Source organism: Xiphophorus couchianus, chromosome 23 (genome assembly GCF_001444195.1).
Source record: "Xiphophorus couchianus chromosome 23, X_couchianus-1.0, whole genome shotgun sequence".
Taxonomy (NCBI): Eukaryota; Metazoa; Chordata; class Actinopteri; order Cyprinodontiformes; family Poeciliidae; genus Xiphophorus; species Xiphophorus couchianus.
Genome location: NC_040250.1, coordinates 22,619,146 through 22,633,015, shown reverse-complemented (window position 1 = coordinate 22,633,015; position 13,870 = coordinate 22,619,146). Strand labels below are relative to the sequence as shown.

Below are 13,870 nucleotides of genomic sequence, written 5' to 3'. Positions count from 1 at the left end.
CGCCATCTCTGTTTTTATCTTGCTTTATTCAAAAAGTGTTTTTCTATATACAAGTAACTAAACTATAGTCATTTCAGCAGTGGTCATTGTAAAATGTTAATCTTGATAACTTAAAAAAAAAAGAAGAAAAAAAAAAACTTCAACGTATGATAAAGATCACTGTGACTGATTTTGACAGATTATAATACCGGTGAGTTAACAATGTTGAAATTGTTCACCACAGCTTGATCCCCCCTACGAAACATAAGGAAAACAAAATAAATCGACTGATTAAACACAACACCGCTGATCAATGATAAGCTTCAAAGTCTTCTAATCTACTCTGTGTGATCACAGTGTGACATATGGTGTTTGTGAGCTTTTGAACAGTGCCAGTGAGGCCACTACGCAGCAGGGGATGTGAGATGGGTATCATTCTGTGTGGTTGGGTCCTCGAGGTGATCCAGTTGGTCCACAAGTCAATTAAATGACGTGGTGCCAGAGCAGATCAAGAGTGCTTACAGGTCAAGGTGTTAATGAGACGACCTTTGACTTTTTGCTGTGGTTAGCAAAGGCCAGGTGGAGGTGGAGCGTTAAAAAGGGGGAAGGTGGCCAAGTAGAGATGTTCTCTGCACCTTGCAATCCAGGCCCTTTTCATCCGTGACCACCAGCTGCTCTACCGCCTCCTACAACACAGGTAAGAGAGCTTTCCCTCTGTTCCCTCAAGATTTTAGCTGTCAAGATTTATACTTATAATAACCAGGATGAACATAAAAGCGGAGCATGGACGGGATCTATAATTCAACCAATCTGCTGTGCCAAGGAGAATGGCACGCAGCCAAAAGGAATAGAGGAGTGGCGGACCTGATAAAGTGCTCCGCCAATTTTCTAATGCCTGGCACAAGTACATTGTTAAAGACACTAAAATTGATTCATTTTACATCCAATAATCTGCAGCATACTACAAGATGTCCACAAAAGGTCTATATAGTTTCTAAATGACTGCTGGATACGGTTTTCACCTTGAAAAAGGAGCCGAACTTTAAACCTGTGAGACAAATCAATCACACGTGGCATTTAACTAAGAACTTCAATTGCATTTTTGTGGATTTTTTGACAAACCATTTCAACTAATGACCACTAAATCAGCCAGACGGCACTGAGGGTACCAACCTTAAGAAACAAATGAGACATGGAGAATTTTGATGATGTTATGTTTTTTTTTTATTTTTAGATGTTAATAAAAGTGATCTAAGTGGCATGAAAAAGAAAGAAAAACCAAGGAAGTAAAAGAAAGAAAGGTAGAAAAAAAGATAAAATTTTTATGTGACTTTAATAGTCTTTTTTGGCAATTTAATAAATTCTTTTCTTGATGCAAAAAATTCCCTATTCAAAGACATTACATGGTTCTTATGCGTTTCCAGACTCAAATTCCTTAATCTTTTTTAATTATATATATATTTTTTGTATCAATATGATATCTCCCAACACATTTTTTGGACATTTGACTTCAAAACTATCAAAAATCTACACCTTCAATATGACGGGCTATGGACATTTACAAAATTGAGATTTCTTTCTCGCACATTTTAAAAATCTTTAGATGAAGTTTCAACATTCCACGTGTGGAAAATATTTGTCTTGACCACAGACCTCCAAATCTCAAAATGACATCTCTACTTCATAGTCCTCTTTAGATAACTGCCCACATTTTTCTGTTACCCAAACATGAAGTCACTCTTTAGCTAAGTCGTGTGCTCAGATTCACTGTGATGCTGGAAAAATAAAATCATCCTAAATTTAAGTCTGGAGTCATTCAGAATACTTTATTTTCTCCTTTTTTATATATCGAAAGTGAAAATTCCATTTTTCCCCCAGGTGATTTATATTTAGTACCGTTTCCATTTATGACAATACTCGTAAAAAGCAGGTGTGCCTAAAATGCTGCTTTTGTCTGAACTTTTGAAGATCTTCCATTAGCATGCACCATAAGATTTTTGACTAATGCGATGCAATAGCTGGTCTCTATGATCTCATTAAAGCATTCCTTTGATATCAGCTAACAAAAACTATGCTTACATTGTTGTCTGCACGCTTTGAAGTGTGGTATTTGCATTGGCATGCCATTCTGTTTTCAGTGTGCTATTATGCTCTGCTAGAAGCCTGGTTAACCTGAAAGAATGTGACAGACTCCTGGCAAAATATTTTTCAGTTTCGCGAGGAATAAAGTGAGTGAAAAAAAACTATAATTAGGTTTAATCAACACTTTATTTTCTCTTCAGTCCATGAATTATAAGTGGATATGTGGATTCACTATTGCACTGTTGAAACCTAATTTCTATTGTTTTAATTATTTCCTTTTGGTTCTCTGTCCAAGTGGTCCCCCCTCCTCTATGGCCAGGATACCATGGATATTCTCTATGCTGTTTCTGCTTGTGCTCCACTCTCCAGGGGCCTCGTTGGCCCCAAACCAGCACCTGTGTGGCTCCCACCTGGTCGACGCCCTCTACTTCATTTGTGGGGAGCGAGGATTTTACTACAGTCCGAACCGAGCCCACAAGCGGGACCTGGAAAATCTGCTTGGTACGGACGCATCTAAGAGGTGGTTTGGTTATAGTGAGGTTCGGTTATGTAATAGTTAGTTCCAATATAAAGTTCCCTTATGTGCAGCAGAAAGATGTCATGTTGCTGTAAGTTTCTTCATTTAAACATTTAAAATTTAAATGATAATTTTTACTCCAAGAGCAGCTTTTGTACGTATTTAACTTTATAATAAACTTTGTATTTTGAGAAAACACAAAATAAAACATAAACAAAGATCGGCATTTTAAAAGGACGCAATTTTTAAAATGCTATACAAGTATAAATCTGAAAGGTGTGGCATGTAAGGTCAATACCTTCACCAGGGAAGTTACCTGTTCACAGAATCTCACTTGAAAACTACCCCTCAACTCTGGGAAGTTTTGTTTGTTTTTTTTCTTTTTTAAAGTATTACTTCTGATTTGCAGAAAGTAAGTTTGTCTGCTTCCTTTCGTGGCGGGAGTTCGGAAATTAACAGCACGACTTTGCCTTACGACCCCCCAGTCTGGCTTTGTTCACCCACACTGTATTGAAAAGCGGAAGCTTAATAGTAAGAAAGGGCCACATTTGATGGCTGGAGGAAAGATGTTTCTTTATTTTTATTTTTTTTAAAGGCGACAACATGCAGAAAGCTTCACTGAACTGAATGTAACCAATGGCCCAGGCCATCATTAAGTCATTCTGCAGCTTCTTTTATAAAGACATGCAATTGGTTTAGGATCGCTTTAAACTTCTGTTATGTGACAAATCCATTCATCACAAATCCTGTGAAATCCCAACATTCCTCATTAAGCTATTCCCTAAACACATTATTTAGATCTTCCACCTCAAACGTTCTGCTGATGCTTTGAAGCTAACATCAGGGTGCATCAGTTATGCTATGCTTCTGCTGGTGCGTCATCGTTTTTTCTCATACGCCCTCCCTCCCCCCTCACTGTTGAGGCAGAAACTAACAAGGCTAAATGGATTGCTGCAATCAATATTTTTCTACATGTCGACTTTCCATGAGAGTCTTAACAGTAATAGTGTTTTCAGCTTCTTTCTTTTTTTTTTTTTTGGCTCGAGTGCAGCGGGATTTTAATGCGGATGTATGGGAACTTTCTCTACTTCAAAGGGCTCCTGGCGAAAAGGGCCAGCGTGGAGGAGCGGCTGTGGAGGGTTCTGTCTGCCCGTGACGAGCCCAAGGTGAAGAGAGGCATCGTGGAGCAGTGCTGCCACAAGCCGTGCAGCATTCACCACCTGGAGGACTACTGCAACTGACCACTCCGCAACTAGCACTACTCATAGCTTGTAAAGAGGTCCGGAAGTCAATTTCTGTCCCCGACTCTCGCTGGCTATGTCTTATCAAGTGAAGGAAATAAAGCTTCATGACCCATAACCCGAGGCTCCTCTCTGCAATGATGGAATTTGTGTTCTTTTGTCAGCTGGTGTCGATGAAAAGTGGGCTGCAGCCGGCGGCTGCGGTCCTGGAGTGCCCTCTACTGGCTGAGGAGCGACATGGCAAAGATGAAGCAAGCAAAAACCCTGAAGTGAATGAATCACAAATACATTGGTGCGAAGGATTTAAAAAAAAAAATCTTTATTTACAAAGTAAACATTTACAGCCACCATATTTAAAGAGGACCCTGCTGCAACAAAAACTACATATGTACATAAAAAGATACATTTTATGTTTGGAGCTCGGTTATCCAATTCAGACGCATCTTGCATCCACTTGAACAAAAAACCTGTTGGAACTATGATTACATTTTAAGAACATCGCAGAGAAACAAAACTAGTAACATGTCTTTCCTTTTCGCTTTCCATTCTTCAACTCCACTATTCTTTGTGGTTTCCTAAGTCGAAACAAACAAACAAAAAAAATTAGGATCAGAAACCAGCAGTCACGGCAAAACAAAAGCCGAGCGAGTAGAGAGCAGCTTGGAGCTCACCTTCTCCAAGAGGATCATTTGTTTCAGTCTGAATGTTTTCCTTGTTGTTCTGGAAGGCCTTGCTGGGATCAAACCTGTGACGACGAGCGCCGGGCAGCTTTGCTCTCAGCTGGTCCAAATCGCTCTTCTGGCGGCTCACAAGGGAACGAAGCTTGGAAACTTCCTACAAAACAGGAGAGGCATGTAGATGCGGCTCGATGTGTCAAAATACCATTGAAAAGTTGATTCCCATCATTTCAAATCAAAAGAGAACTCTTTTAAAGCAACTCGTTAAATAGAGTAATGCATTTTAAGCATACATTACTTTAGATTTTTATGATTTATGGATTCTAGCTAAAAAAACAGAGTTTCTCAGAAATTTATATACCAGTGACGTGCGGTGAGGCACTGACTTAATCATAATTAGATATACAAATGTGGACCACCTGCATGTTATCGTTGACATAAGGAAATTTCGCGCCTGCGGACAACAGCTGGAGGGCAAAAAGCTTACGTCATGGATAGCCGCGCTGCCGCCGTACAATAATTCTGTTAACTCAATGAAACTTGCAAAAATGTAGGTATTATTAATTTTGCGCTGTACAACTCAAAGTTAAAGTACAACTCAAAACCACGTCTTTCTAATTCTTTGCATTGGCCAGGCTACACGCAGACACGTTGCCATAGCAACTGACAACAAAGCTCCTAAAAACGCAAACAAACGCTGAAATATCTTCCATACAAAGAGCAGAACATCCAGTCTGTTGCAGTAACATGGTTTTAGGCTTAATGTTTATTTTTGCGATTATTAATAAGTGTCTGCTGTGGTACGAGGAGAAAACTATAATTATATCGCTGCACTTGACTTTACTGTACGGCTAGCTCGCTGTTACTGTCTCTTACTCTGCAGTTGTGGAGTCACAATGTCTGTGATTATGAGCGCCCCCTGCCATGAGGCAGGAGAACTGCCTGCCTCACCTCGAATAAGTTGTCTGCCGTTTTTGATCGCTCCTCAGCACACGATATACACACAGTTAGTGACATAAAACACTGTACATTATATACATAAGCTAAATTATGGAAAATCAGTTCATATATTAAATGTTTTTAACCACTTTATTGGCGACGTACAAACAGGAGGAACATGCTTTCATATAATGGCAGTTGCTCAATCCCGGGTGAGGCTCAGCTCGCCTGCTGCGCTTCCGAGCATTTGAATGGAAAATTAAGAAAATTCAACAATTTTGAAGAAAGAATAATCAAAATTGGTTAATCTAAATAAAAAGAATACTTTACAGCACAAACTACAGGGTGAAAATAACAACATAAATTATCACATTTTTCCATTATGACAGGTGAGGCTCTGCCTCACTTGCCACCCTTGACCGCACCAATTGGTGACAGGATGTTCTCACCAATAGGAGGGTAAGCCAGATATGGCAAGATTACAATGTGCTGTATCCAAGAACATTAATTGAAAGTTGAGTGGAAGAAAAATCTGATACACCAGCACATCTGCAGGGACAGATGCATTAATTCTATGGGTCACAGCTGTTGATTTCACCGAATTAACCATTCCCGATTAAAAATTAGTGATGCCATCCAAACCAAAACTTGAGTATATCGCAGATATACAAAGTTTCCTCTATGAAACAAATTTATAAATCAGGAGAAATAAACACTTACCCCCAGATATAGCCTTTGAATCGATCAATGTAACAAGAGTTTAAGCTCTTAAGTTGAACGATAAGCTTTTCAGCAATATTCTGAATTTTTAAATGCCCCTTTATGATCAAAAACAGACCAAAGGGAATAAAAAATGCCCTTTTTGGGAGAGGCAGCGCTGCTTTACCATTTTACCTGTTTCAGAGAGATATTTTCATCTTTGAGCTTCATCACATGTTTGATCTTCTGCTTCTGGTTCTGGTGCCCCAGGAGGGAAGCGTAAGCGTCGGCTAATTTGTTTAATTCTTCCTGGTTCGCTCCGTTCTCATTAAGCAGCGCATCTCGCTCGGCTGCAAATGCGTTAAGCTGCTCCTGTGGGAACGCGCCAACACAAGTATTATTTAGTTTGACAAATTAACATCTGCAGATACAAAAACTGACGAGGAGTAACCCCCGTGCCACGAAAACGGCAAGTTTTTCTTGTTTGTTTTTGCATTCGTCCAGAACAGTTCTTTTGCTAAATGAAAAAAATATATATTAAAAAAAATCAGCTGACCTGGAAGGGCTTGACTTTGACGAACAGTTCCTCATATTGTTTCCTCCAGCGCTCCATCTCGGAGCGTGGGGAGCTTCAAAGATAGGCGTGATTAGCTACAAAACTGCAGATTTAAAAAAAAAAAAAAGAAAAAAAGCTCCACATCAGAGAGAAATATTCATTACCGCTCACCTCTTCTCCTGCGCTTCGGCTAATTGTCTTTGGAGTTCCTGTCGCTGCTCCTCCATTTCCCACTGCAGAGTGACCTTCTCCTGAGTCAGTACCTCCAGCTGCTCCCTCAGAGCGCCACCGTCCTGCTGCTGCTGCTTGTCCAACTCGTGCTCCAGAGCCGCCGCTTTCTCCCGCGAGCGGTCTAATTGGGCCCGCAGGCCGGCGTTTTCTCGTTCGACGTCGTCCAGGCGAGACTGAAACTGATCTCTGTCCCGCTCAGCGGCGCTCAGCCGATTCTCGAGCGCATGGCTGAAGTCCTTTTTAAGTTCCACTTCCGACAGCAGAGTCCTCCTTTCCTGGTCTAGCATCTCCAAGTCAGCTTGTAGTTTAAGCACCTCTGACCTGACCTGCTCGTGGTTGTTCCGCTCAGCCTCAAACGCTAGTTTTTCCTCCTGAAGGGCCACGTGAATTTTCAATTTCTCTTCTCTTTCCTTTTGGAGTTGCTGAGACATTTCTTCTTTTTGCCAACTAAGGTCTTCCAACAGTTTCTGGGACTTCTCCCTCTCAGAAAAACTCAGTCTCTGTTCCTCTAAAAGTCTCAGCGCGTCTTCCTTTGCGCTTATCTGCGCCTGTAGCTCCTTCTGAAGCAGGTCGAGTTGAGCTGCATGGCTTGCCTGCGCGGCCTTCACCTCCTCTTCTTTTTGAGCAAGGCAAGTTTGAAGCTCATGCAACACCCTAAAAGATGAAACAGATCAAGTAAAAAAAAAAGAAAAAAGAGAGTTGTAGGGCTGGGCGATAAATTGATTTTGTCAATCAAATTTTTGAAGGCAATTTTTTTTTCTCCCAATGCACTCCTTAGGTTTCCATAGTTCAGAGTGATGTCAGACGCCATCTTGTTTGACAGCTTCTATTATTATTATTTTTATTAGAATAGTCGTAATATTAGGAGGATGAAGTAGTAATTTTAGGAGAACTCCAACATAAAGAAATCAAAATGAAGTCACACTTTGGTAATAGTTTACAGACAAGGAAATATGTCATCTTTTAACGAGTCAAATTATTATCAGTAGTAGTACGGTATGTTGAAATGATTGTAAAAACGACTGAGTCTATTTTGAAGAAAAACAGCTCAGTTCATGTGAATCTATGTCACATTTTAATAATTCCAGAAGCCCCCCCACTAATCAAAACAAGATTTTTCTTGCAATTTTAAGACGTTCTTCTGGCAAAACTGCGTCTTTATTCTGTTCATATATATTCTCATAATTACAAATTCTTGTAGTCTGGCCCCCAAGACTGAGTCGTACAACTCACAGAAGGGATGACTGAAATAAAAGCCACTTTTTGAAAGCATTTGTCTCTTCTAACTTTTAGAAAGGAAAGCAAAAATATATATATCTGGTATGAAAAAAAAAAATCGGAGATTTTATTTTTACGCAATGTTGCCAAGCCGTAGTTTTGAGTATACCTTAAACTCTCTTCCTTTGATTTTGCTTCAGCCTGCAGTCTCTCCTGTTGCTCGTCCGTCCACCCCCTCACTCTATTGATCTCTTCCTCTTTCTGTTCAACCATTTTGTCCATCGCCTCCTTCAGCTGGCAGGTCACTCTCCCCACCTCCGCTTCCAGTTCTCTCTGTCTTCCTTTGGCTTCCTTTAGAGCCTCTCTGGTGCTGAAAAGGAAGACAAGCACTCTGTGAAGCCGGGATGCCGACAGAACTTAAAGTTTAAAGGCAACATAAATCAAAGTGACTTTAAAGCAAAGGAACACCAGGAAATGCCGACACTCGGGAGGAGCTCACCTTTCCAGCTCCGTGACAAAATCCTCGATCTTTCTCTGTGAGTTGTTACATGCCTCTTGGAGTTCACTCACTGCTGCAAGATGCATCGCTTTCATCGCTGCCACATCACTGCTCCTAGCAAAGGCAGAGGGGAATAGATTGTTAAGGAGTAAATCTTAATCAAGCCAGAGTGCAGGAAAAACCCAAGAAAGTATGAAAGTAAATCACAATCAAAGATTTCCAACAGTTTCAAAGAGGCAGAGCAGATAAAAACGCACTTTTATGATAAGACTTTTTAAGCCTCGACTCTCTAAAACAGAAATGAACGCCCATATATGGACGACATGCTGCGTCGAACCGCGAAACGGATTGATTTCTTGGCACAAAAAAACAAAACGCCCTTTTAAAGAGGATAAATAGAATGGATATATGGATGATTATTGGCAAAACAGAAAAGGGAAGTTACCACATTTTCTGATTGATAAGTTGCACTTTTTTCATATTTTGTTTGATCCTGCGACTTATTTTTGTTCTCTCCATGCGACTAATGCTCTGGAAACTATGAAAATGATCAGCTTAAAAATTGCTGCAGTTAGTGGAAATAGCCTCAGGTACCCTTTGCTCAACCCTACTTTTGATTTTCAAACTTTTTATGTCTAACCTGTGCTACAGATCTTTGGCTTATATCATAGCATCGTCTCTGGCTGTTGTTCACCCACCCTTCCAGAAGGGCTTCTGCATCCCTCAGCTGATTCGCCAGCTCCTCTTTGTCCCGCTGCAGGCTCTGAAGGGCCTCCTGACTCTTCTGGGCCCCCTCCAGCCGTATCTGCTCCTGCTCCTCCATCACAGCCAGCTCCCCCAGCACCTCCTCCATTTCCTCTTTTAGCTGTCTCATTTGCTCTTCAGTCTCTTCCCTTTCCTTCTCCACGAGCACAGTCAGAGAGTCCACCAGAGCCTGCAGATGTCAACAGAACAGACGTTTACTACAGAGCTAGCAGTCATTCGGTGTATGATCTATATAAGAGGTTAATGTTTATATAACCTTTTCTTTGGCCAGCTCCTCTGTGAGTGCTGTGTGTTCTTGCTCAAGCTGGATCTGTCTCTTCCTTTCATCTCGTTTAGCTTGCTGTAAGACGATCAGCTCGTTCTTCAGCTGCTCTACTTTCCTGAACCCTTCCTCCTGAGCCTTACCTGAAACCAAATAAGATATTCCTCTCACACAAACTGCGAAGCTTTGTATAAACCTACGAGACATTGGGCATTAGGAGGAGATGAACGTACTTCTCTCTTCATCAGAGAGCAGACACTTCTGTTCAAGATGCGCTACCCTCTCGTCGAGTTCCCTCTCCGTCCTCCTGAGCACCTCCCTCAGCCGGGTAAGCTCGGCCTCTTGCTGACGGACGGTCGTCTGAGAGTCCTCAACTTCTTGGCGGGCCAACTTCATTTGCTTCTCCATGTCAATGACCGACTTTTGTGCAGATTGGAGCTCCAGATTTTGGTACTCCAACATCTTTTCCACATCCCACAAAGCATCCTTGGATGTCTGCAGCTCCTGCTGGAATTTGTTAGCCTCCTCCTCCTTTTGCTTCAGCAAATCTTGCGTGGCTTGAAGCGCTCCTGTTCTCTGTTCCAGTTCCGTCTCTAGATGCCTGTGGGGGACAAGTGCCATGAGGAGGCTTGTCAAGAGCAATTTTGCTGGACGATAAATTGTCCCAGGAATTATTGAGGCAATGATAATACTATCATTTTAAGACTATTTTCATTTAACACTGGAACTGCAAACCATTTTACATAACCAACAGAAATAAAACGACAACAATTAAAATAGATTATGAAGTCTTCTGAACTAAAATGGCATTTCAGAAAATAATCATTTGTCTTGGGGAAAACAAGCAAAATTGACAGGCAGTGGAGGCTAACTACTTTGTGTTGGGTGTCAATTGTTTGCAGCGTTTCTCAAAAAGCTGGCTTTTCAATGACATTAAAGGGGAGCATCTCCTTAACAACTGTTGTCCAACTGGAAATTATCGCGCTTTTAGTTTATCATGCGATTAAATGATTTATTGTGGTTAAAAAATATATATATTGATTTTTTTTTAACCACAGGCCTAGTAAGGAATGTGCTGTTAAAGTCTTATAATATAGATTTTTTTTAAAAAAGAGAAAATGAAAGGAATTTTTAATTACTTAAGTTTCTCTCCTTTGGAACCAACGACATCATCTTCTTGTGTCTTCTCTTGTATCTGCAAACGGAGGTCCTGCAAACACATGAACATTGTCTTCATGCCTTTTACAACACAGATGTGATAAAGTCAGACTTCCTCTTGTAGCTATAGATCAAACCTGAATCTGGTCATTAGCTGCATCCAAGTACTCCTGGAGTACCCTGACCTCCTCTCTCAGCTCCTGAATCTCACCTGAAAAACAAAGTTAGTGCTTACAGAAAACTCTGAACAAAATAGTGCATGCAGCTTATGTTATCTTTGCAACTAAAGTGTTAATATGCATCTTAAACTGCCTTGCATTGTTGACAAAATGATTTTTTTTTTCCAGATGGAGGGACACTTACCATTTAACCTCTCCTTTTCATTCTCAAGCTCCACGTTCCGGCTTTTTGTCACTTCATGCAGATCCTCTATTTAAAAAAAAAAGAAAAGAAAAAGTTTAACCGAAAAATGTTGGAAATCCCAGCAACACTTAGGGATGTAGAAAGAACCTGAATGCTAGCCTTGCTAACCAAACAGATTGCTAGACGTTAAAGCCAAGTAAAGTTGTCAACTCCACAATCATATTGTTCACACCATATGTCTCTCAGACATGTGGTGTGATTCCTAATATGAGTAATTAATAGCAGGAAAAAAAAATTAACGCATTTTTAGACATTCTCATAATATTGTACTTAAAAGGAAAATGAAAGAGGCAAAAATGTTCATCAACAGGTCAAAGCTTTGCAAAAACCAGATATCAGAAAGTGGCTTCTGATTGATGCATCTGTCTCCATGGTAATAGATCTTACCCAGGTCTTTATTCCTATCCTGCAAAGTAGAGACTGTAGTCCTAGCAGCTTGGAGGTCAGTTTCCATCACCTTCAGCTGGCCTTCAGTGTTAACTTGTAGAAGACTTAACTCCTGGATGAAACCAAAATAAAAAAAAATGTATCAGTGCACCTACATGCAGTCAAAAAAAAAAAAAAAACATTCAGCAGCTTTTACTGCCATTAAAACCAGTATAGAACGTGGCAATACTTGATTTTTAACATCCAGGTTATTCCTAGCTTCCATCAGCTCCATTGTGAGGGAATTTATTCTCTTTTTAGTAGCATCAGCGGAAACCTAAATAAAGATGAGATGACATCTTTCATGCAGCAGCGTTTACAAATTCCTCACAACTTGAGGAGTTACAAGTGCCGAGGCAAAAACCGCACCTTGTTTTTCAGGAACTCGTTGACTTTCTTGAGCTCGGCTCGTTGTCTTGCCAGCGTGACGACGCTGGCAGAGAGCCCCGTCTTCTCTCTAACCGCAGCAAGCAGCTTGGCCTCAGACTTCTTCAGGTCATCTTCCAGGGCCAGCAAACGGCGGTCCTGCTCTCCTCGCTGCTGAACCAGCGAGCGGATCTGTAAACAGATTTGTCTAAAGTTTTGATTTGGACAGTACTGATGGTTTGCTAGAGGCCAAAACAAAAAACAAAAAAGAAAAACCACTGAAACACTTTTACATTCATTCAGAAATGCTTAGTTCATAAAGGGTACCTCTTTTTCCAACAGTTTCAGCTGCTTCTTCTCAAATGTCATGCCATTCCCCTCTCTTTTGTCACTTGATCCTGTAGTCTGTGTAACAAATTAGAAAAGAGCACGAAATTATATTCTAAAGACAGTAAAGATCCCTCTCAGTTTCAGTAGAAGAAGTTCAAGTAACTAAACTTACAAGTCCATCGACTGACAAAGTCCTGCGGACAGGAGAGATGAAGACGCCTCTGGAAGGCGATGGAGGCAGTAGATCAGCTCCAGCAGCTGGACACAAATGAAGAAAATAAGTGTCACAAAATAACCTTTCAGCTTCAGATACACCATCTATGGTCAACGTGTGTGCACGAGATCAACATACCTGCCCTGGTGGCTCTGAATCTGTCAGATTTGTTAAAGGAAGCAGCTCCTTTCACATCCTCCGACTTAATATCATAGGACCCCGGTGGAGGGGCGCACCCTACAAACAACATTACAGTTAGCTGCTGTAAGCCTTGAATCGGAGTTTCGTTTTAATTCAACAATTAACGTAACAAGACAGCACGCACACCCGGATCATTGTAATATTTGATTAACCCTACTACCCTAACGCTAACCCTTAGCTACGTGTTTCAGCTAAGCTACTTAGCATTAAACAACCTAAGTGGATAATTCCCCCACCAGCCGCTGCTAGCACTTTGAGGTTTTCTTTTAAGTCACTTACCTATGTGCTCGTTGAATCTCTTCAAAGGGGCTCTTGAAAATGACATGTTTTTATTCCACTTTGTGTTAGAGCTCAGAAAATTCAAACAGCTCTCGGAAAAACAACGCAGAGCAGCTCCGACAGCGGCAAAAATAAACAACAGACGCCACAGCTCCACCGCTGAATTTTCAAACCGACGTCGGACGTAAGCCTCCGCCTGCGTGTCCAATAGGAATTAAACTACTGGATGACGCACGTTGGTCAACAGCCAATCGGTCTCAAATCCTCGGAAGAAAAAACTGTCTCAACGAACAGAACAACTCCAAACAAAACAAACTGGCATTTTAAACATACCGTAATAAATTAAATATAGTAGAAAAGATTATAGATTCACTGAGTGTTTTTAGTATCTCTGTCGTTTTAGAGCTTTGAAATCAGCTACACTATGACATAAAGTATGTCATAGTAACATAACACAGCAGTTGACTGATCCCAGGTGATTTTTTATTTATTGATTTTTCTATTAGAAAGTGGTGCAGGCATTTTCAGCTGAAACCAAACTTGCACAATTAAACCGGTCCTAATGTATTCCTTTTTACTTTATCTACGCAGTGTTAAAAAGCCAGAATGTCCAGCTGTTAAATAAAATAGTTGATATATGTCCTTTGTTTTTTTTTTTAACCACAAATCAAATTTGTCTGAACACTTTTCCAACGCAAAGACAAATATCAGTGTCATATTTTCTGACATGTAAAGCCGTACAGAACAGTAAAGCACACTTAAAGATTTTTTTAAGTTAAACATTTTTATTTCATGGAAATACAACATA

The 13,870-nt window shown here is 40.6% G+C and overlaps 2 protein-coding genes across 2 annotated transcripts; one reads left to right on the top strand and one right to left on the bottom strand.

Annotated features, from left to right (window-relative positions):
- The first annotated feature begins 590 nt into the window (after positions 1–590).
- On the top strand, positions 591–3,937 carry insb (preproinsulin b). The gene is made up of 3 exons (XM_028009657.1): positions 591–676; positions 2,357–2,562; positions 3,674–3,937. The coding sequence occupies exons 2-3, from the start codon at positions 2,373–2,375 to the stop codon at positions 3,817–3,819; spliced, it is 336 nt and encodes a 111-aa protein (XP_027865458.1). The 5' UTR covers positions 591–676; positions 2,357–2,372; the 3' UTR covers positions 3,820–3,937.
- Positions 3,938–4,115: 178 nt separating this feature from the next.
- hmmr (hyaluronan-mediated motility receptor (RHAMM)) lies at positions 4,116–13,237 on the bottom strand. The gene is made up of 20 exons (XM_028009656.1): positions 13,063–13,237; positions 12,721–12,819; positions 12,541–12,626; positions 12,366–12,443; positions 12,042–12,230; positions 11,863–11,949; positions 11,634–11,745; positions 11,187–11,252; positions 10,961–11,034; positions 10,805–10,875; positions 9,899–10,266; positions 9,660–9,808; positions 9,337–9,572; positions 8,639–8,752; positions 8,309–8,509; positions 6,862–7,575; positions 6,691–6,763; positions 6,330–6,506; positions 4,491–4,653; positions 4,116–4,394 (listed from the first exon to the last, which is right to left on the bottom strand). Exons 1-20 carry the CDS (start codon positions 13,106–13,108, stop codon positions 4,378–4,380), a joined length of 3,120 nt encoding a protein of 1,039 aa, XP_027865457.1. The 5' UTR covers positions 13,109–13,237; the 3' UTR covers positions 4,116–4,377.
- Between the last annotated feature and the right edge of the window lie 633 nt (positions 13,238–13,870).